Raw genomic sequence first — 23,617 nt, 5'->3', positions numbered from 1 at the left:
CTGACTCCCCACTTGTCTTGAGAATAAGTGCCTGGACTCCTGAGCACCAGCCTTGAGTCCAGCCTCTGGGGGCTTCAGGAGAGGGAAGACGGCCCAGTCTGCAAGCTGCCTGCGGGGTGGGGGGGGGGGGGGGGGGGGGTCATAAGATAGACACATGTGAAACAATTAGGGCCTCATGGAAGAATTTCAGTGAGAGCCACAATGTAGGCCGTGGACTGCAGGTGTGGAGAGGAGGGAGTGGTTGGCATGTGCTTGAGGGTCATGGAAAGCTTCCTGGAGGAGGAAGGGAGTTCTGAGCAGAGTCTTTGGCAAATCATCATGGTTCATTGGGGGATAATTCATTCCACAGTACAAGGTGGAGATGGGGGCAGGAGCCTGCTAATGTGCTTCTTGTCTTTTCAGCCACAGTACATGTGTGAGGCCATGCTGATCCTGGGCAAGCTGCATTACGTGGAGGGCTCGTACCGAGATGCCATCAGCATGTATGCGCGGGCTGGGATTGATGACATGTGCATGGAGAACAAGCCCCTGTATCAGATGCGGCTGCTGGCAGAGGCCTTTGTCATCAAAGGTAAGTGTGGGCGCCGGACGGGTCTCCCCATCAGCAGGCCTGGCTCGTTACTCTCTGGCCCCCATGTAGCAGGAGCAGGTGGCAGCTGTAGGGCAGTGGATGCTCTGTTGATGATGGGCCTGCAGGGCTGATGTCCCAGATACTTATCCCCTAGTACTGCCCAGGCACTGACCAGCCGAGGGGACTCCAGTGGTAACCAGCCATGCCAGTGCATACTGACGGATGGCAGGCACCAGGCTGGGATGTCAGAAGACTCAGGTTCTCACCCTGGCGCTGTCAACAGCTAGTTACCCAACTGAGTGCCTTTGGGTGAATTACATCTTCACCTTTCTTAGCCTCAGCTGACTTATCTGTGAGACAGGGTTGTAATACCTGCCTTCACGGGGTTACCATGACCAAGAGGAATCAGTTGTGTAACCACGTTGAGAAAGGCGTAAAAAATGTGCCAGCTCCTTGTCAGGCTGGTGCTGGTGACTGACGCTGGCTACAAATCGGGTGTTCTATGCTATAGAGCAGTCTGTCACTCCTCAGGTATTTGTGGGCACCTGTGGTGCTGGGATCCAGTGATGAGCAGGTCCGAACCAGTTCCCAGGGTGAAGGATGCTCTGGTGGGGACCTGGGCACACAGGGTCAGTGATGTAGAAGTTTCACGATACGGACTGTGGGTGGCCCACCTGGGGAAACAGTGCTGTTGAACCGCCCCTGATGGTGTTACATGTTAGTAAGAGACCTGCCCCAAACTTTGCACTTCAGGCTCCTTCCCTGGATCCCTGAACCCTGGGATCATGTAGCCTGAGGGGTGACCCTTGGTGGCAGTGACGTCTCAGAGCGCCTCAGACCAGACCGTTGCCAGGAACCTTGGATGTTTTGATCATCTCCTTATTCCAGCACAAACCAACCCGGAGAGAAAAGTCTAGAAATGCAAGTGGCCCTGTGGGGATTTGGTCTGGCGTTGGTAGAATATTTGTCACCTTCTTTTCCATTATAGATAGGAACATTCTCCCCATCTTATATATGGGGAAACTGAGGCCAAGAGAGGATATGTACCTTCCCCAAAGTTACCCAGAGATTTATGGTGGAGCCAGGCTTGGAACCTCTACTCTCTGACATGGGCCTTGGATTATGAGCCTCCCACCCCCATTCCTCTGTCTCCTTCAGGTCCTGGGGGACTGACTGTGACATCTGTGCAGGGCACAGCCTCCTTTGACCCTGGCTGGTGGGACCCAGGGCTGTTTGTCCACCTCTAGGTCCCTGAGCCCCTTTCCTTGTTGAGAGACTGTTCACACCATCCCAGGAAACCTGCTGAGATTGCCACCCTGGACAGACTCGGCGCCAGACTATGGGAGGGCAGGTGCCCACCCGGGATGGTCCAGTGTGTGGGGTCTTGTCCCTTTGCTCTCCCTTTCCCTTCTCTGGCACAGGCCTGTCTTCAGGGTGATCTTCATTTGGCCTTTGGGTTTCTTGGGCCTCTTGGAAACCATTTCTGCCACAGACTCCGTGAACCTAACACCCTTCCGTAGGGGTCCTTTCCAGCACTTTTTCCTGTAGACCTGGCTCAGTACCCACTGCTCCCTGTCTCCTGCTCTTTACTCTTTCCAGCCTGCCTCCAGCTTCTTGGGGGAGCACAGTGCCGGTGGTCAGAGGTCCTGCAGGGGAGGTAAGGAGCCAGGCGCCACTGGCGTGGGCCGCTTGGTCATGGGCTGCGCTAGCTCCCTGTCCCACACTGACTGCACGTGGCCTCCCACTCCCTTCTCCTCTCTGCCTGTTCTCTGTGTCCTGTTGCAGTGACCACGCCCTGCTGCTTGGCATGCCGAGGTTCACCCGACCCTGCGTGTGCTTGAGACTTGCACGTGGCCTCCAGGATGTGCATGAGGTTGACCTTCCTGGGTTTGGGGGAATCCAGTGGGTCTCCCCATGAAGAGAGTAGGGGATGGGGATGGCTGGTCATTGGTCCTGACTCCCTTTATGAGCAAGGGGGTTGATTTCATCGGCTTGGGCTGCCGTAACAAAACACCAGAGACTGGCTGGCTTCAACAACAGGAATTTGTTTCTCAGTTCTGGAGGCTGGGAGTCGAAGATCAAGGGACCAGCAGGGTTGGGGTCTGGTGAGGGCTCTCTCCTTGGGTTGCAGATGGCTGCTTCTCACTGTGTCCTTGCATGGCCTTTCCTCCATGTGTGCGCGTGGAGAGATCCCTCTCTCTTTCCCTTCTTACGAAGCCACTAATCTCATCATGAGGTCCCTACTTCATGACCTCACCTAACCCTAATCGCCTCCTAAAGGCACCATCTCCAGATACCATCACATTGGGGGTTTGGGCTGCAACATGTGAATTTGGGGGGACACAAACGTTCAGTCCATAGAAAGGATGGTGGCAGCAGGAGGCCACAGAGTTCACAGAATAATACTTATTAAGCCCTCACTCCGTGCCAGTGTACCCCTGCTGAATGCATACATCAAGCCCCTGAGTAAGTATTCTCTTCATTCCCGTGTTATAGATAAGGAGTGAGGCTTGAAGAGCTGACGGGACTCATGTGCATTTCACTGCGAGTGGGGCAGCCTTGAACCCAGGCAGCCAGAGCTTGTAAACACCCTGTGATGGTGCTGCTCAGGATTCTAGTCTGAAAGGAATCATAGCAATGATCTAGGCCAATCCCTCACGGTACACATGAGGAAACTGAGGCTGACAAAAGTCAAGCGTCTTACCTGAGATGACGGTTAGCTTGCCTTTGAACTGGTATGCTCCAGCCCTGGCCGCCTCTCAGGTTCACGGTGTCACACTCCATGTGGCCTCCCCCTGGAGCCTTCCCGGCCTCCTCACGAGGACTCCGCCTGGCCAGGCCAGTACACCACAGCTTATTTACCATTTTTCATTGGATTCTGCTCCATGGTTCCATTTGGTACCATCCAGTGGGGCCGGGAGTTTGGTTCTCAAGCACGCCTGGCCGGAGGGAAGAGGACGGAGCCCTGCGTCGTGGGGGAGCCTGAGCTAGGCAGGCCTGGAGGCTCAGTTGGGGCGTGTGTGTGGGTGTCTCCATTATGGAGCACCTGTTCTTGTTGGAGGAGTGGGAGCAGGCTCTGCGTCTCTTCACCCCCGCTCCCAAAAGACAGAAAAACACACTCGACTCACCCGCTTTCCCCTGCAGAGCAGAGGGACTTGGCGTTGTGTCCCTTTGAGGCAGCACTCACAAGGACTCGGCCTTCCTCTGAAGTCGGGAGGATGTAGGTTAGACCAGAAGATGCTTTCTGATTCCTGGAGGGACGATGCCTTTGGCATGGTCATTCTGTCCCTGAGGGTAGTCAGAGGGGCCCCTAACTGGGCAGTAGGGAGATGGGGACTTCAGCCTCTCCAACCTCCTTCAGCCCTGGGTAGAGTAGGAGCCGTGGCCTCTGGTGAAGTCCCGCACCACCATCCCATGGGCCTGCTTGGTGTGGAAGCAGCCCAGAGCCAGTGATGTTGGTGCGCGAGTTGTTCAGAAAATTGCTTTCATATGTCAACATCAGTCGTTTTGGTCCAGAATGGGGAGTCTGCCCCTCTCCTGCCCCATTCCCCAGGTGCTGCAGTGGCCCCATTGTGACTTCTGCCAGCCCACTGCCCCCTGACCAAGTGTGTCAGACCAGGGGAAGGCCCTGGAAAGGAAATGTTCCCTGCCCATTTCCGGGGCAGATGATAAATATCTGTTTTTGATGGCACAGCCCCACCACTGTCTTGGTTTGTTTGGGGGGAACATCTTCCATGGACTTTGTATTAAAAAACAACCTAGAGGGGCTGGCCCTGTGGTGTAGTGGTTAAGTCCAGCATGCTCCGCTTTGGCAGCCCAGGGTTTGCAGGTTCAGATCTCAGACATGGACCTACACCACTTGTCAAGCCGTGGTGTGGCAGTGACCCACATACAAAATAGAGGAAGATTGGCACAGATGTTACCTTGGGGTGGATCTTCCTCAAGCAAAAAAACAGAGGATTAGCAACAGACGTTAGCTGAGAGAAAATCTTCCTCACCAAAAATAAAAGGAAAACAACAACCTAGAGTCATTTGGTTTCAAGGTCCTCCTCAGAAGGCCCGTCCACAGTGCCACCTGCTCTCAGGAAGTCCCTGGCACAGCCTGCTTGTCTGATCTGCTTGCTCCCGGCTGTCAGCCCTCTCTCCCCTCTGAACTTGAAGCCCCTGGAGGACAGGTGGTCATTTCTTCTGCACCCCTAATCTTCTCTCCCTCTTCTCCCTTCCCAGAGCCTTGTGTTCCAGCTGAATGAGGTCTGCTCCTAGACTCCAACGTGATCTACAAAGTTCTGTCTCCACCTTTTCTCGAGCCACTGTCCTTGCCTAACATGCCCTTTTTTCCTTACTCTGCACGCAGGTTGCCCTAACACTCCCATCACGCTCAGATCGGGTGCCTCGTCCACCAGGAGGTTCCCTCAGTTGCAGCTACAGCCTGTAGCATTCACTTCCTCCTCAAGCTCATTTGCACCTTGGCCTGGTCTCCCCAGTTAGAGGTCAGTGTGTTTCTCCTGCCAGGGGTCTGGTCTCTCGTAGTTGTACCCCTCAAGGTCCCTGGCCCAGCTTCTACAGGAGAAAGTAAAATTTCCCAGCAGTTGATTCAGTGTGTGCCTGCTGGGGGTGCCACAGTGAACAGTTAGGGTCCCTTCCTTGAGGCAGGGGCAGGCAGGTGAGCGGCTCGAGGAGAAGCAGCGGCTCTGGAGGAGGAGCTAAGCTTGCAGTTTGCTCTGGCAGAACTGATGAGTCATAAGCTCCCTGGTGCCACACCTTCCTGCCTAGTCCCTGATTGACAGGCCATGGTGTTGGTGAAGTCTTCCATTTGGAAAAAGCAGGAAATGGAAACACCCCAGGTGCCTGGTCTGTAGCTTATTACTGCAGCCCACTGGGGCAGGACAGCAGACTTCCTGCCTGGCCATGGTGCCCCAGCCACATGGCTGCCCCTAATTCTGTTCACTGGGGAGCTCCGCCTTGACCTCTTGGCAGGACCATTCACCAAGTCCCCCCTGGGGCTGCAGCTCCCCAGCAGCCCACTTCCAAATGGGGTGTCATGCCTGGGATGGTCTTATGAGCTGAGCAGTCAGAGGGCTTCTTGGCCAGGTTTGGGGTCCATCTGGCCCTACAGTTCCCCAGAGCTCCCTAGTCATAAGCCTCTGGGTGTTTGGTATCAGCTCTTCTCCACGGATGAGAAACTAGAGCCAAAGATTGTGTGACTCAGAGCCCTTGGCTCTAGATCCAGGCCTAGAAGTTTCTGTCCCTGAGGCCTCCTCTCAGCTCCCCAGCCCTCAGTTTAGTGGGTAAGCAATGGGCTGGGCTGGGAGTGCACATGCCCCTTGCCCCCAAGCTGCATCTGGCTCTCTAGCAGCATATGAGAGCCACAGCACAGGGTCCTTGTAAGATCCTAGGCAAGTCAGGCCTTTCCCAGGCCCCAGCCTTAGCTCCTAACGGGGTCCGGTCTTCCTGCCTTCTCTGCCACTACCTTCAGCAGGTGCAGAGGATTTCCAACCCCGATTATCTGCATTGACCCTCAGCCACCTTGGGTTGTTGTCCACAGGCAGAAAGGGCCCCTTAGTAAAACCGTGTTGCCCAGAGGGACTGCCAGAGTGAAGCTGGCCCCTTTTTGTAGGCCTCACTATAGGCCCTAAAAAGTGTCTAACACAGGCTGATATCCTGAAGTGTTCTGCCAGATGCCCTAAAGCTCCAGCCTCCATGGCCCAAGGTCTTGCCTCAAGACAAAAGAGGCTGCATTTCAGCCGGGGATGCTGCTGTGTATCTGGAATTACACTTTCTTAGCTGGGAGATTCCAAATCCTCACTGCCATACCTGACCTCAGCTCAGCCAGTCCTGCACTTCAGGAGCTGTCCCCTCTGACATCATGCTTCTGCGGATGTTTCCATATAACTAGACTTATGGTTGTAATGACAAAAATGCAACTCCAACTAGCTGGAAAAGCAACAACAAAAAGGGGGAGGGGACTGGAAATTTATGGGCCCATGTAATTAGAAAGTCATCAGGGTGGGTGGCATCAGGTATAGCTGGATCCAGAGGCTGCGTGTGTTGAGGTCTTTCTCAGCAGCTCCAGGTTTACATGGTCCTGCAGCATAGCACTCACAACCTCAGAAGGAGAGAGGGCCTCGGGGAGGGTTCTCATTGACCTGGCTTGATCTTATGCCCACCCTGGAACCAGTTACGGTGACCAGCATCTAGGTGGCTGGGTTGGTGCCAGGGTTGGGATTTCCCCAGTTGAATCTTGTGGACTGAGTTGGAGGAATAGTTCCTCAAAGTAAAATCAGGGTGCTGTTACCAAAGTAGGTGAAAGGTACAGAGGGCAGAACTCTGGAGCTCAGGCAGAACTGACTCACCTCAGGTTACACCAGTAGTGACCCAGATGGGATTTGAACTCGGCTCTCTCTGGTTTTGGCTTTTGGGCTCATCCCTGATGCCCAAGGAGTACTTGTTTGATTGACCTGCTCTGTTCCCAAGAGGGAAGTGAGTGTGGGGCCTTCCCAGGTGAACTGGGAGGTGAGCCGGAACTTGAGAAGGAATGGTCCGCAGATGGGTGGAAGACGTGCCTTCCAGGGAAAGGAAAGTTCAAAGGGAAGCCCTGGGGAAATGGAGCTGGCTTGTTTGGAGGTGGGGTGTAATCACACCTTTCTGGAGCTAAGAGGGGGTGTGTGTGGGAGAGACTTGGAAATGAGGGGCATTGAGAGCCCAGTAGTGAGACTCAGGGAGTCCCTTTGCTGGTATTCTAGAACTTTGGCCCTTGGTAGCCACACCACGAAGTGTGGCACAGCCTGTTTCCCCTAAAATCGGGCTCACCTGTTGGTCAGCACGCTGCCTGGGCCCATCTGGAGCTGAGGGGCCTTGGGCCCTAGACTAGGACGAAGGCTTTGTGGATCCTGGTGACAAACTGTCCCCTTTTCTGTTGGTCTGAGCTCTAAGGGGTATCCCCAGCTTTGACAGACGAGCAGGGTGCATCAGGGCCCGCTCTTTCGACATCTCAAGCCTTAGCCAGTTCAGCCCCTAAAAGCCCCAGTGCCTCAGTCCACCTGTCAGAGGGCTGTTCCGTGGCAAATGGCTTCCCTCTTCTCTCAGGCCTGTGTGGCTTCTGTTTCTCTGGCGCTAGCTCAATGTGGTAATAACGTGGGGAATGATGGCCCATTTCTCCAGCCATGAGTCCTGCCCTGATCCCCACAGACCTTAGTCATTGGTGCCTAATTTGGGGCTCATTGTGGCCCCGCAATGGGCTATGGGCCCCTTGAACACCAGTTCTGCCCTGTGTTTCAGCCTAGCCAACCCCCTTTTTCCTCTTGCTCACAGCCCAGCACCAGGGAAGCCGCGGTCCATGCTCCGGGCAGGCTCGCTCGCTGGCTGCCTGGTAGAAGATTGGCCTGGCTGTGGAGAAAAATGGCCCAGTTCACCCAAAATACTGCAGCGAGATGCTAAATTGTGAAGGTGCTGTGAAAAGTAAAAATGTGAAACACATTAAGCAGCTGTGAGAATTATGATTTGCAAATTCTCTTCTCCTCACCCCTCAAGGTTTCTTTCCCTTTTTTTCCTGTTCTCTTTCAGTCAATGCAACCCCAAGCTATTCTGATTTCACCTGGAATTTTGTGGCTTATTAAAACTTAAAAATAAAAGAAAAAACACCAGGCTGCTCCTAGGGCGGGATCTGGTGGCATATTTGGTTTCTGCTTATTTCAGTCCTGGTATGGCAGGAATTAGCTGTTTATTTTGGCTTCCTTCTCAAAGGGGTGTGGGCTGTTCGCTCTCTGGGGAAGCGGGTCAGCTCTTCTGGTCCTGCTGCCCTGGCCCCAGACTGTGGTCCTCCACAGAGTGAGAACCTGGCTTCCCGATGCAGAGGGAGGAGCAGACTGCTCTTGGAGTGTCTTGGGAGGAGGCTGGGTGTGTTAATTGTGTGTTCACCAAACCTTCATTGAATGCCTTCCTGGGCTGCGGGATACAAAGCAGGGCAAAGCGATAAATAGACTCACAGGAGGAAAACCTGAGGGCTGGAGAGAAAGAAGTTGGTGTGGTCTCCCCACATCTTCTCCTGGCAGCCCTTTCTCCATCGTTGGAGGCTACCCCGGAAAGTAGTTGGTTGGGGGTATGGTGTGTGGACAGGGCTGTGAGGAATGAATTTGAAGAACCAGCATTGACACGAGGGCCCATCCCCTGCCAGAGTAGACAGCTATAACTCAGCCATCAGATAGACACGTGAAAGATGAGCTACTCTGGACTGGCCAGAAGCCTGAGATTTGGGAACCCCTGGTGGGTCATGGAGGGTAAGGAAGACACGTGGAGTCTGGGTGGAGAGAGCAGAGGGTGCTGAAGCCAGAAGACCTGGATCTTGTCGGTTGTCTGGCACCTTTACCTGAGGGGTGTTGGAATAATCTCTTCTCCCTGAATTAGATTTCTCACTAAGAGGTCATTGTGAGCATCACTTGAAAATGTTTTCTGAGACCATACGTCCTGCTTTTTATAATGCCATCTAATTTAACTTTCATGGCCAGCCTGTGAGCTCGGCATTGTTAGTATCCTATTTTGTGCTTGGAGAAACTGAGACTTAGATCTCTGTAAACGTTTTGAGGTATATCCTTCCAGTCTTTTTTCCTGTAGGTTTATATGTGTTTTTTTAAACAAGAATAAGTTCATACAATCATTTTTTTCTTTTGAGGAAGATTAGCCCTGAACTAACATCTCCTGCCAATCCTCCTCTTTTTGCTGAGGAAGCCTGGCCTGAGCTAACATCCATGCCCATCTTCCTCTACTTTATATGTGGGACGCCTACCACAGCATAGCGTGCCAAGCAGTGCCACGTGTGCACCCGGGATCTGAACTAGCAAACCCCGGGCCACCGAGAAGCGGAACGTGTGAACTTAACCACTGCGCCACCGGGCCAGCCCCCAATCATATTTTATAACCTGTTTTTAAAGTGGATATTTTATGAACCATTTCCCAATATATACATCTACATCACTACTTACAGTGGCTTCATAGCATTTCATTGTAAGAATCTATTGTAGTTTAGCAAACTTGTGCCCTGTTATTGGCCTGTGGGTTAAATCTCGTTTTTTTGCCATTATAAACAATGCTGCAGTGGATATCCTTGCAGCCAAATTTTGTGTACATCATTACAATTTTTTTTTTAAAGATCAAGTCCTAGAAGTAGAATTACTGGATCAAAGTGTATATACTTTTTGAAGACTTTGATACAAGGAGTCAAATTGCCTGCTTTTTTTTTCCCTTCAAATTTTCAATTGGTAAAATATGCGTAACATAAAATTTAGCATCTTAACCATTAAAATATTCTTATTATTTTTAATTGTTGTAAATGCATCTAACATGAAATTTACTGTCTTAACCATTTTTAAGTGTAAAGTTCAGTTGTGTAAAGTACATTCACATTGTTGTGCAACCAGTCTGCAGAACCTTCGTCTTGCGAAACTGAAACTCTACCCACTGAAATTCGCTATTTACCCCTCCCCCCGCCCCTGACAACCGCCATTCTACTTTCTGTCTCTATGAGTTTGACTACCCTAGATACCTCATAGAAGTAATACTTTGTCTTTTTAAAAATTTTTTTTTATTTAGAAAGATTAGCCCTGAGCTAACTACTGCTAATCCTTCTCTTTTTACTGAGGAAGACTGGCCCTGAGCTAACATCCATGCCCATCTTCCTCTACTTTGTACGTGGGACGCCTGCCACTGCATTGCTTATTGCCAAGCGGTACCATGTCCGCACCCAGGATCCCAACCGGCAAACCCCGGGGCGCCAAGAAGCGGAACGTGCGAACTTAACTGCTGCACCACCGGGCCAGCGCCTACTTTGTCTTTTTGTCACTGGCTTATTTTACTTAGCATAATGTCCTCAAAGTTCATCCAGGTTGTCACATATGGCAGGATTTCCTTAGTTTTGGGGGCTGAACAATATTCAATTGTATACATATGCTACATTTTCTTTATCCATTCATTCATCAATGGGCACTTGGGTTACTTCTACTTTTTAGCTCTTGTGAATGATGCTGCTGTGAACATGGTGTCCAAATATCTCTTTGAGACCCTGCTTTCCTTTCTTTTGGGTATATACTCAGCAGTGGAGTTGCTGGGTCGTATGGCAATTCTATTTTTGATTTTCTGAGGAACTACCAGACTGTTTTCCACATCAGCTGCACCATTTTACATCCCCACAGTTGCCCACTTTGAGTGTGATTTATGGGCTTCTTCCCTACTTGTCCTCAAGGCTTCCTCCCTGAGGGCTGCAGCAGTGACTTGCATTTCTCTCCGCTCCCCCGCTCAACCTGGAGTACCCACCTGGGCTTAGCCTGCTGTGGGTGCCCTGTGGTCTTGGACCAGATGGGTAGGCAGGAGGGAGGGGGTCCACCCATCTGGAAAGTTCCATTGCAGAGGAAGCTTTGTGTCCTCCACCTCTGCGTCCAGGGCCCAGGGCTCCAAGGGCAGGGCTTCTTGGAAGGGCGGCTGTCTGGGATGTGATGAGTCATCTCTGACTGAAGAGGCTGGACCAGCTTGGGTGTTGAGCCCGGGGCTGTGCCAGGATCGGCCTCCAAACCGAAAGTGTGGAGTTAATGAAAAAGCAAGCGCTCATCTTGAAAGGGGCCCTCCCTTGGCTTGTAGAGCTGGGTCTTTTCACAGAAAGGCTTCTCTGCTGGTGGGAATCCTGTGCAGTGCTTGGAGCTTCCTGGCAGCCCCTGGCTTCCTGCCCACTCTCGGGGCTGTGTTACAACTACTGGGAGGGGGTCCTTTGAGGGCCGAGCTCAGAAGCACCCTGTCTCCATCTTGGATCTAGTGTTGTGGCTGGCCCCTGGTGCAGAAATGCTCACGGGGCAGACGGTGAAGGAACCCAGGGGTTGGAGACCCCGGTAGGTTTCTTCTGATCAGATGTTTGTGGACAGGCAAATAGACCTTCATGTGAATCAAAGAGAAAATAAGGTAACGAAGCCCCCTTTTATGGGCAGAACTGGGTGCCTAGACTGTGACCCTCATGAGGAAAAGCCATTGCCAGCTACCGGAAGCTCTTCAGCCTTGGGTATGTTGGGACCACCCCAATGAGTGTAGCTTCTCTACTTTGATCTTTTAGTTCTCCAGAATCATAACTGCTTCCTTTAAAAAAAGACATTATATCTACTATTTTTAGATACATTTTTATACAGCGAGGTACACAGATCTTAAGTGTATAATTTGATGAGTTGGACAAGTGTAAATACCCATGTAACCAACGCCCCAATAAAGACAAAGAACGTTTCCATCACCCCGGAAAGTCGCCTCAGGCCCTTTCCCAGTTGATCCTCTCCCCACCCCGACCCCAGGCGATGACGGGTTGGTTTCTATTAATAATTGCAATTTTGCCCTTTTTTGAATGTCATGTGACTGAAGTCATACAGCATGTACTTTTTGATGTCTGGCTGCTGCTGCACAGCATAATTTCTGAGAGAGTCGTCCACGTCGCCTGTATATCAAGAGTTTGTCCTTTGGCTTATTTTTGAGTAGTATTCCATTGCATAAATGTACCACAGGTTGTTTATGAATTCTGCAAGAACCGTTTTTTAAATGGAGAGGGAGAAACCCCACTGGGCTGTGCACGCAGCATGAGTGAGTGCCCGCGTTCGTCTATGCGTCCGTCCACTCGCTCACCGAACACCAGGCCCTGCTGTCGCTGAGTGCGAAGATCAGTCAGACGTGGGCAGACAGGTGGTTTCAACACAGGAAAAAGGCACACGCAAAGGAGACGCAGCTAAAACGTTCTGCTGGTTCTGAGGTCAGGAGGCTGAAGGCTTCAGAGAGCAGGTGGTTTTGCTGGGAGCTTTCAAGAAGGACCCGATTCAGGATTCTCAGAGAAGCATGGTGGAGGGCCCCTGCTGGGAGCAGAGGGAACAAGTGAAGCACGACACGGCAGAGACCCCACAGACGCTAAAGCCACCGGTTTGCAGTGGCCAGCTCGCTGGAGGCTTGGGGCTGGCTGAACCTGCCGGGCAGCTGGCATTGTCCATCCCAGTTCTGGGCCCAGAGGTGGGGCAGGAGGGAACCCGGCCAGCAGCACATCTCTTAGGGGCCACAGGGCAGCCGTGTCAAAACTAGTCCGCTCTGTGTCTTCTGGAGTTGGCCGTGTCCTCCTGCCATCCACAGTTGGTCTCCCAGGCCAGGCCTCTGAACAGTTTGTGTGTTTGTCCTGCCTTCTTGCAGGGTGCACAGGCCACGAGTCTGGGTCAGCGGTGAGCAGCAGGGCCTGCCTTCTCCTGCCTGCCTTCTGCGTCTCCTCCGGTGCCCCTTCCATGCCTCCTCCCCCCTTTATCCTCTTGGGTGAGGAGCTCTTCCCTCTCGGTCATGAGTCATTTGGCAGGAGCCACGTTGACACTCACTGAACGGGTAACTGAGTCTCTGTGTTGAGCAAGGGCCTTCACATTCTGTGCCTGTCCTCCCCCAGGCCGAGGCACCCTGAGCTTTGGACCTGTTCACACCCTAGCCTGGCAGAGGGCAAGGTCACTGAAGGTGTATGAGTTGGAATCCAGCCAAGGAAAACAGTAATTCCTTCCCTGTGTTTGCAGAGCCCTTTGTACTCTGTCAGACGTGCTCAGGCTTGCTGTTCTTCAGCCCATGAGCTGCTGCTTGTCGAGTGTCTACTGTGTGCCAGGTGGTAGAGGGGTGACATGATAAAGTGGGTGTCTGTAAGGAGCCTACAGTCTGGCTGGGTGAACGTGTGAACAAATAAGTATAAGAAATGTTTGGGCAGGAGTACTATGGACTGGGGCGCTCCATACACAAGGTGGCACTCAGGCAGAAGGGGAGTGGTAATTTGGGGTGGACTTGGCGGGGGTGCATTCCAGGCGGCAGGAGCAACTTGAACAAGGTCAGCAGTTGGGAGCGGGAGGTTGGGGGTACGTGGGACAGGTGTGGAGTCTTAGTCAGCTCGGGCTCTATAGCAAAGTACCATACACTGGGGGGCTTATAAATAGCAGAAACTGTTTCTTACAGTTCTAGAGGCTGGAAGTCCAAGATCAAGGCACCAGCATTGTTGGGTTCTGGTGAGGGTCCCTTCCAGGTTGCAGACTGCCGACTTCTCCCTGTGTCCTCACATGGCAGAAGGGGTGAGGGATTTCTCTGGGCTCTTTTTGATAAGGGCATTAATTCTATTCATGAGGGCTCCACCCTCAAGACCTAATCACCTCCCAAAGGTCCCATCTCCTAATACCGTCACCTTGGGCACCAGATTTCCACATAAGGATTTTGGAGGGACACAAACATACAGTCTACAGCATATGGTGGGAGACACGGCTGGAGAGGTGACAGGGGATGCATCTTGGAGGGCCTGGCGTGGAGCGTCAGGAGTTTGGACCTTACGCTATAGTGGTGGGGACCCCTGGAGGGTCTCTAGGGGTGGAGTTCTCGAGACATCACCCGGGGAGCCATGTGCAGGATGGGCTAGAGTGAGCCTGGAGGCAGAGAAACCTGTTAAGAGGCTGCTGTGTTCGTCCACTCAAGAGAGAAAGCCTGAAATGAGGGGGTCAGAGCGGGGAGGGGAGGGAGGTTTGAAATGATAAGGGCTTGGTCCTCAGTTGGACGCTGGGGCCACGGGGCAGGAAAGAGCTGAGGGGTCTGTTCTTATAGTTCCCTCAGTAAATTCGTTTTGAGCTCCTACTTCCTGTAAAGTCCTGTGTGAGGCACAAAGATGAGAGACCTGGGTTCTGCCTGGTGAGAACTGACCGCCCAGAAGGACAGCCCTCTCCGGTCAGGTCTGTGTGAGTGACAAGTGACAGAAACACGATTTAAACTGACCCAGAAAGCAGCTGGAGGGGGTGTTTATTGGCTCATGTGCTGGAAAATGTCAGTGGGTAGCACTTCAATGTCTTTAGGAAGCTGCCCTTTTCCATCATGGCTCATCTTTACTCTGTGTAGGCCTCATTTTTTATTCCATGACTAAGAGTTTATTCAATCTTTTTCCTGTCTTAAAAAAAGATATAAAAATAGAGTTGTTTTTCTTTATAGCATTTGCTTCTAATAATTATAACAATGCTTTCCCTTCTTGGCTTCTTACGGCTTTTTTGGGTTTGGGGTATTTTTTTGGCTTTAGAGTGATGCTTTTACTTTATTTTAATTAAAAAAATTTTTAATTGTAAAGAACACATAACATAAAAGGTTAACTGTCTTAACCATTTTCAAGTGTACAGTTCAGTCGTGCCAACTGCATTCATATTGTGTAGCTTCATTTTTAATTTTTTTTTTGGTGAGGAAGATTGGCCCTGAGCTAACATCTGTGCCAATCTTCCCCTATTTTGTATGTGGAATGCTGCCACAGCATGGCTTGATGAGCAGTGTGTAGGTCCACACCCAGGATCCGAACCTGCAAACCCTGGGCTGCTGAAGCAGAGTACACGAACTTAACCACAATACCACCGGGCCAGCCCTGTAGCTTCGTTTTAAGCCAGGCTTTCCCTAACATTTTCAGGCTGGCCTCTTACCGGCTTACCAAGCCCAGTGGAAAATGTAAAAGTTCTGGGCTTGGTTCTTCTTGGCCTAGTCCGGGCCATGTGCCTGCCCTGGAGGTAGAGCGGGGTCATCGCCCTCCGAACCATGCAGACTGAGACTACAGGAGGGGTGCTCAAAGGGAAGGTGAGGTGCTGCAGCTGAAAGAACGGGAAGTTGATGCTGGGGAGGCAGAATCAGCAGATGTCCACTTCAGGCAGATAAGACCTGCATGCAGATAACTCAGCTTACTGTTTGGTTCCACGGGAAGGGTGTGTGTAAAATGCTGCATAACATGAGCATCTACTGTGTGCCAGGATTGTGGCCGTGCAAAAGGCTCACATTTTGCCCATATGGAGCTTTCTGCTACTGGGAGAGAAGAGCTGTGTTAAACCACCACTATATGATGTAGAGATGGTGAGCGCCCGGGGAATGAATGTTTTCTTCTAGCAACAGAAAGGGGGTCAAGAATGCTTCCCGGAGGAGCCGGCCTGGAAGCATAGGCGGGCGTTGGACATGAGGGCGCCACAGTGTGATTCCTCATGTGGGACATGGGTGCCCACTGTCCTCCCACCGCTTGATCCCCGCTGCCACTAATACCACCGTTGCTTGGCCTCCTCCTTCCCTTCCATGGACCTCTGCCTCCTGCTGGCTGCTCCAGAGTGTAGGTCTCCTCAGATGAGCCCACCCTGGGCCTGTGGGAAGGGCCTGAAATTGGGGGGCCTGAGCAGGGCAGGTCTGAGATGCTCTCCTCCCCCTGCAGGCCTCTCCCTGGAACGCCTACCCAACTCCATCGCTTCCCGCCACCGCCTGACCGAGAGGGAGGAGGAGGTGATCGCCTGCTTCGAGAGGGCCTCCTGGATCGCTCAGGTGTTCCTGCAGGAGCTGGAGAAGGTGAGCTGGGCATCGCAGCGCCGTGTTCATAGCTGCCCTCTGTTGAGCACCGTATCTACGGGCCCCCACTAAGCCCCTAGGTGACCCTTGTGCAGATTAGAGAAAGGCTCCCCCATCCCTCCAAACACGTTCTATCTGTGGTTTGGAAAACACCTTATAGTATGCTGATTCTGTTAGAACGAGACCCTCTCCTGCCAGAAAATAGTTTTAATAAACAGATGAGTGCACGCCATCTGTGAGGGACCGGAAACCTCCTTGGTAAGCTCAGCTTGTACGACCAAATGTGACAGTGTTGTTTGTATCTGTTCACCTGTTTGCTCCTCACAGCGACTCTGAAATAGGTATTGTGTTTATCCCTGTTGAATAGATGAGGTTTAGAAAGGTGAAACCGGTGCTCACCACCCTCCCTTGGGGGGAGGGTGCAGTGGGGCTGCTCCTTGCACTTAGACACCCTTCCCTGCTCTTGGATGTCCCGGAAGCCCCCTGCTGGACGCCCTAGGGGAGCTGAGGTCTTGGGACCCATTCTCCCAGCCTTTCAGAGGCCAACGAAGAGCCAGCCAGCAGGGGTCTGGGAATTCTCTGGCCTCCTCATCTCCCAGCTCCCCTTGGGGGGCCTGTGTGCACCGTCTGCCCGACAGCAGTTTCAGGTGTCAGCAGCGTACTGTGATGGTGCCCCAGTTCTTCCCTTCTGGGGGCTCTTAGTTCAATGGGGGGAGCACAGGCAGCCATTTCCACAGAGTACTGCTGATAGTTCCTGAGCGCCTGCTTCGGGGGCAGCTCTGCGCTGAGTACTTTCGGTCATTCTCTCGTTCACCCCTCACACGACCGGCTGCAACAGGCACTGTTGAGGTTCCCATTTTACAAGCAAGGAAACTCAGGTTTGGCGAGGAGTTACAAAGCTTCCCAGAATTCAGACAGTGAGTGAGTGGCATTGGTGGGATTTGAACCCTGGGAGTGTGGCTCTGATTACTTGTGGGGGAGAACCTGGGGGTGGTCTTAGGCGTTCTGTTTAGTAGATGTTTAATAGCTGTTAGACGGCAGGGCAGGGCAGAGTTAGGGGCTATGGCAGAGCGGATTAGGATTGGTGTCCTGAGCGGGGAGGTAGTCGTGAGCTTAGAGACAGAGCCCAGGAGATGAATGCTGGGATGTCGCCCTCACGCCTGTTTCTGTGAAGGGCCGTTTCGGATTCCTCCTCAGGCCGGGCCAGTTCCCCTAAAGCAGGGGTTCTCAACCACAGCACTGTCGACATTTGGGGCCAGATAATTGTTTGTTGTGGGGCTGCCCTGTGTATTGTAAAATGTTCAGCAGCATCCCTGACCCCTTCCCACTACATGACAGCAGCCCCTTCCTCCCAATTGTGACAACCAAAAATGCCTCCAGATAGTGCCAGTGTCCCTGGAGGGCAAGATTGCCCTGTGTTGAGAGTCACTGCCCTGGAGTCCCTCTGCTGGGGTGGATTCAAGTGGAATGGAGACGTGATGGAGGGGCTCAGCGAAAACAGGACTTGAGTTCATTCTCAGGTCCACATGGAGACCTGACGGGGTTAAGTTGACCTCCGCCAAGATCACGTGGATCACTGCAAGGTGGCAGTGTTTTAGGAGCTCTTCACATTTGAATTGCATGTGGTTTGGAGGAAAGTTTCATGAAAAAGTTAGCCTCCCATTCAGCTAGAAGCCTTGGCTTTGGACTCTTAAAAGGGGGTTAGAGTGATGAGCTGTAGTGATGTCCGGGGCTGGAACCAATGCCAGTGGCAGTGGGCAGACAAATGGTCCCCGAGAGCTGGTTATCTCGGGTGGAGGGAGGGTAGGCCATGGAATCCTGTGCATTCTCAGAAATGCTGTGTCTCCCTCCTAAGACCCAGCCCCAACCTCTGAGGAACTAAGAACCTCTCTCAAGTCTGCTTCAATTTCCAAAAGATAAGGTAGATGGCTCATTGGTTTTTTTGTTGGATCAGAGAAGGGAGATGGCACAGTAAAGGCAGGCTATTGTGGTGGGGCTGGGAGACCCTCTTAGAGCTGACGCTTAAGGATAGCTCAGTTAATAATGTAATTGTTCCTCAGCTTTTTCTGGAACCAGGGGTCCCGGCATTGGGCTGTTCAATGTTTCGTGGTCCTATGACAGGGGCAGTGCAGTGCCTAGCCTCTGGTAGACATTCAAGTGTTTGTTGAATGAGTGAACCAATAAGTACTAGAAACAGCCTAGAATCTGCAGCTGGCCAGACTTGAGTTTGAGGTCCAGGTGCACACCAGCTTTGTGACACAGGCACTGTCTGAGCCTCAGTTTCCTCATCTACAAAATGCAGACAAACCAACCTTGGAGGGCTGCTGTGACCTTCCAGCTTTTGGCTGGGGAGAGTGCTTTAGACATATTTTAGTTAAAGCAAGTTAAGTTGACTTTGGTCTAAGGATTGCCCCACGGGTCCCTGAGGTGGCTGGGGACTTGGGGGGTTGATGGGGTCGCTCCCTCTGCCTGGGCTGACCCTCACCCCGGCCCCATGCCTCGGGATGTTGAGACAGTGGCTCTCTCTGTGTTCCCCTTCCCAGATAACAAATAACACGACATCACGGCATCTGAAGGGCTCTCACCCGCTTGACTATGAGCTCACCTACTTCCTGGAAGCCGCCCTCCAGAGCGCTTATGTGACAAACCTGAAGAAGGGGTAGGTCGCTGGCGGCCAGGCGGGACCTGGACGTTTCTCTCTGGGCTGGGGTGCTGTGACGTGGGCTGTGTTAGGTCTGGCCTCCCTCTTCTCTGGCCTGCGTGTGTGCGTGCGCGCCCTCTCAGGACCCATGGGTGCTGGCTGGTTCACATCTTGTCAGACCAAGGTGTGCCCAGGCGCTCTCCGAGGGAGGGGCCGAGCTTCAGGAAGCTGCCGAGGGAGCACCGCTGAGAAGAGGAGTGAGAGTGGTTATCTTTAGAAGGGAGAGGTCTGGGAGCCCAGGGGATGATGTGGAAAGAGGAAGGACAGGGAGCAGGCCGTGGGTGCTGGTCTGGGGGTCGTCACTGTCACTCAGGCCTTGGGTAAAGTCATTTCACTTCCTGGAGCCTCATTCTCCCCAAAAATCAAATGGAAAAGGCATTTCCTGCTTATCCCAACTTTCAAGGAGCAATGAGATGCAAGGGGAAGTGATGTGAAAATAAAGGGCTGGCCTCATGTTGGAGGAGCGACTGTCCCTGCCGACAAGGTGGCAGAAAGCTCGTATTCCGATGCGTTGACTGGAGGGTCCTGCGAATACTCGCCTCCTTCAGACCCAAAAACCATGGTGCCCGGAACCCCTTCCTTACTCTTTAGCTCCTTGGAGTTAAGCAGGGCACCCTCCCTCTGTGAAGAGTGCAGGGCATGCTTCCAGCTGGGCAGGAGGGGGTGGTGGTACGGGCACTGGGCCTGGAGTGGGCCTCATGGGGGGTGTGGTGAGGCAGGGAGAAGCCACACAATCAGGAGGGCGCGTTGCAGGCAACCATGGCTCTTAGGTGGTCCCGCAGTGGTCAGTCCTGCCTGCCAGGAAGGCCTCTACCAGTCCAGAGACTAGCAGGTGGGGGCTGGGGATTCCTGTGCCCCATCGGCTGCCACCTCGGTGTCATTACCCCCTCTGCAGACACTGTGGGCTGGGGCCATGAGGACATCCTGGGCAAGCGGAGGGACTCCCATGTGCTGAGTGCAGCCAGTCACTTGGAGCCTTGGCACATCTGTCACTCACTCCAGCCTCCCAGGTGGCAGTGGGTCAGCCAAACAGGTATTACCTCCTCCTCACAGGTGAGGAAACAGGTTCAGGATCATGGAGCTTTCTTTGCTCTGATGGACCAGAGTCCCTTGAAGCCCAAATTTCATTTTTGGTATAATTTGTTTTGTTAAATTTCACTTTATTCTTTAATTTTTTATTTTAAGGTATGCTTTTTTGTTCTTTTGGTAAAGAAGATTGGCCCTGAGCGAACATCTGTTGCTAATCTTCCTCTTTTTTTTTTCTTTTTCTCCCCAAAGCCTCAGTACTAGCACCCACAGTTGTGTATCCTGGTTGTAAGTCAGTCCTTCTAGTTCTGTGTGGGATGCTGCCTCAGCATGACTTGAGCGGTGTGTAGGTCTGTGCTCGGGATCTGAACCAGCAAACCTCGGGCCACTGAAGCAGAGTATGCAGACTTAACCACTCCGCCACGGGGCCAGCCCTTCATTCCTTTAATTTAACATTCTTTTTTTGAATAGGCGATTCTTGCACATGGTACCAAATTAAAAAGGTACAAAAGAATAGACAGTATAGAGTTTCCCTTCTGCCTCCATCGCCCACCTCCTGGTTCCTCTGTAGTCAGCGTCACTAGTCTCCTATATCATCCTAAGATAATCAGCAGTATACACAAGCAATTATATGCATATATTATTTTCCTCCTTTTTTCTACACATATTCTGCCCCTTTCCTTTTTTTATTTAGAATACGTCTCTTGGAGATTATTCCACACCAGAGCTGCCTTTCCTTTACAGCACTGCGTAATATTCCATAGTATCCTATGGCACAGTTGTTGTTTAATTTGTTTACTCAGTTCTCAACCGATAGACAGTTAGGTCTTTTCCAGACTCGAGCTCTTTTCAGTGGCCCTGAGTCCAGAAGAGAACCATGCCTGTGTGTTGTTTCACAGTGGGAGTCTGTAGGGTGATTCCCTAGACAGGGAAGTTCTGGGTCAAAAGCTTGTTTTGATGGAGTTGGCCAACTTGGGTCTTGTAGAGGCTGTGCCAACTTCTGTTCCACCAGGATGTGAGAGAGGCTGCTTCATAAACCCTCGCAACACAGTGCAAGTGTTTTGATGTTTTATCCATCTTGATTGGTCAAATATGACATCTCAGTGTCATTTTAAATTTGCATTTTTCTCAAGAGTGAGGTTAATATATTTTCATGTTTTAAGAACAGTTTGCGCCTTTAAAAAATATATAATTTATTGATCCCTTCCCCCTCCCAGTTTACATAAATAATGTAATAGTAATGTTTATAGTAGAAACTTTGGAAAATACGTACAAATATAAAATAGGAAAATAAAAATCACACATTCAATTTTTATATCAAGGTTTGGCAAATTCTGACTTGGCCAGTGGCCTGCTTTTGTAAATAAAATTTTCTTGGAACACAGCTTGCCCACTCATTTAGGTATCATCTATTTTTACAACTGCTTCAGAGCAAACTGCAGAGTTATGTGACTCTAAGCCCAAAATGTTTACGATCTGGTCCTTTACAGAAAAAAATTAGATACCCTGTGCTCTAGATAATTTTGATGTATCTTTGATGTTTTTCTATGTAAAGATATACAGGTGTATTTTTTCCTTTCTTTTTTAAACAGCAACGATAAATAGTATCCTGTAAGGATGCTGCTTGGCAGCCTGCTCGTTCTGCTCAGGGCTGGGCTGTGAGCCTCTTGCCTGTTCCTGCTCATCTCTCTTCCCCATGATGGTGCTCGCAGTGGGGGTCAAGGGGAAGGTGGCCAAGCCCACTCCTGCAGGTTGGCTCAGGGCTAGGTGGGTTCTATGATGGGGACATTGGCCTTGAGCTGAGCCCTGAGGAAGGGGAGATTCCCAGAGGAAGGAGGAGTCTGGGAGAGGAGGACAAGGTAGGAGGAGGCCCAGGTTCTAGGATGAGCATCTGCAGGAGGGTCCATGGCCGAATAAGTTTGGGCAACAGTTGGTTAAAGACTCCCCCCCTCCAGAACAGGAACTCGAAGGAGCGTGAATGAAAGTAGTGCATTTCCAGGAGGAGGCAAAGGCATATAAAGTTTCTGATTTGGTTTGACGTGGAGCCCTTGTTTGGAGGTGGGTATCTGAGGGACCACTTTTCGGGAACCAGTGCTCTGGGCCCCCGAGGGAAGCAGTTGGACTGGAACTCGAGGTTCTGGCCCAGGTGGCTTCTCCATCCAGCAGCCATCCCTGTCCAGCCAGCAGCCCTGTCCCATCAGAGCTCCATCTCTTTTGGGGTGTTGGAAGCCCTGAGCTTCCGTCCTCAACTGCCTGCAAGAGAGTGAGGTGGAGTTGCTTGTCCGGGATTCGGAGCACGCCATGGCGAGGCCACTCCCAGGAGGCAGAGGTGATGGAGATGGCTGTAGGTGGGCAGGCCCGGCTGTTAGAGGAGGTGGAGGCATCGCACACATGGTAAGAACAGGTGGAGGTAGGTCCCAGCCAGGAACAGGCTGTCTCCCTACTCTCTCCTCAGACTTGAACACCCACCACGGCGCCCGATTCATCACAGCTGCTTAGAAAATCGAAAGCGAGGGGTAGGGGGCCGGGGGGGCGGTGGCCTGGCAGTGTAGTGGTTAAGTTCGCACTCTCCAGTTTGGTGGCCCAGGGTTCGCTGGTTCAGATCCTGGGTGCAGACCGACACACCGCTCATCAAGCCATGCGGTGGCGGCGTCCCACATAGCAGAACTAGAAAGACTTAAACTAGGATACACAACTCTGTACTGGGATTTAGGGAAGAAAAAATAAAAGAGGAAGACTGGCAACAGGTGTTAGTTCAGGGCGATCTTAAAAAGAAAAGTTTCTTTGGTTGAAAAAAAAAGAAAATGAAAGGCATTATTATCATTTATTTCTATTTTTTGTGGCAGTCCACAGCTGGACAGGCTGCTGGTCCAAGCTTGAACTTGATACCTTTTGTTTTGTTTCCTTCTTTATTTCTCAAGTGCTGGGCCAAGGAGGCACTGGTGTCCTTGTTTGGGACATGTGGATCGAGACACCCAGAGAGCCCAGGTGGCTCACCCCACAAAAGTGGGGCTGGCTCTGGAGCCCGGGCTCCCCAGGCCACCCTGTGGCCATAGAGGGGGGGCCTGGGGGATGTCACAGGGACTCTGGGGAGCATCCTGCCTCTGCTCCAGTTCCACCATCTGCTTTTTTTTGTTCTTTTTCGGTTGCTGAACTTCAGTTTCAGAGAGACGGTGGCCCAGCGGGCTGGTTCCTGTTTTTGTTGGTGAGGCAGCTGCCACCAGGCTGCTGCTCTCTAGCCGGTGACTGCCCTTGCCTTGGCTCTGCCCCCTCCCCCTGGGGAACCCCTCCATCTGCAGTTGTGAGCTCTCTGGGATGAATGAGGGACCTGAAGAGATGCCAGCCTCAGCCGCTGCTTGCAGAGGTTAGAAGGAGGGGCAAGGCTTGTTCCCCAGAGGCTCGTCCGCACCGTGAAGCCCAGGGTGAACCTGCGGAAGCTGAGCCTCTGCAGCAGGGGTCGGCCGCACCCTGTCTGTGCAAATAAAGTTTTATTGGAACAGAGCTGCACCTGTTCTCACCCAGAGAGCTGAGTAGTTGTGACTGAGACCATGTACGGCAAATCCTAAAATATTTACTCTTTAGCCCTTTACAGAAGAGTTTGCTGACGCCCGCTCTATGTTTAAGAAGTCCTCCGTCCCAACCTCTTGTAGGAGAGGAGGTGCTCTCCTCCTGTGTGGGAGCCCGTGGAGTAGATTTTGTGGAAAGGGGACAATTCTAATTTCAGTGTTCCGTCCCCTTCATTCATTTATTTAACTAATACTGTACTAATAGGTGCCGCTTAAAAGTGCTGAATTTGTGCCAGGCACTTAAGTGCTTTGCTTGCACGTGTGTTTAGTCCTCCCAACAGCCCTCTGCAGTAGGTGCTGTTGTTAGTTAGCATCCCCATTTTACAGATGGGGAGCTGAGGCACAGAGAACATAAGTGATTTGTTCTGGGTGGAGCCAGGATTATGTGTA

The 23,617-nt window shown here is 51.9% G+C and overlaps 1 protein-coding gene across 4 annotated transcripts in view; it reads left to right on the top strand.

Moving 5' to 3' along the window:
• The window catches only part of TTC7A (tetratricopeptide repeat domain 7A), a 121,295-nt gene that overhangs the window by 13,260 nt on the left and 84,418 nt on the right, over window positions 1-23,617 (top strand). For 2 of the 4 annotated variants that reach the window (XM_046661738.1, XM_046661739.1), the window contains exons 3-5: window positions 403-571; window positions 15,804-15,934; window positions 18,478-18,593. In XM_046661738.1, coding sequence (XP_046517694.1) covers window positions 403-571; window positions 15,804-15,934; window positions 18,478-18,593 — 416 coding nt within the window. Of the gene's footprint in view, window positions 1-402; window positions 572-2,170; window positions 2,229-7,882; window positions 8,018-15,803; window positions 15,935-18,477; window positions 18,594-23,617 lie in introns of those variants that run through there. The other 2 variants (XM_046661741.1, XM_046661742.1) reach the window with 2 other exon arrangements.

The sequence above is a fragment of the Equus quagga genome, chromosome 5 (genome assembly GCF_021613505.1).
Source record: "Equus quagga isolate Etosha38 chromosome 5, UCLA_HA_Equagga_1.0, whole genome shotgun sequence".
Classification (NCBI taxonomy): domain Eukaryota; kingdom Metazoa; phylum Chordata; class Mammalia; order Perissodactyla; family Equidae; genus Equus; species Equus quagga.
This window is presented reverse-complemented; position numbering and strand designations above follow the sequence as displayed.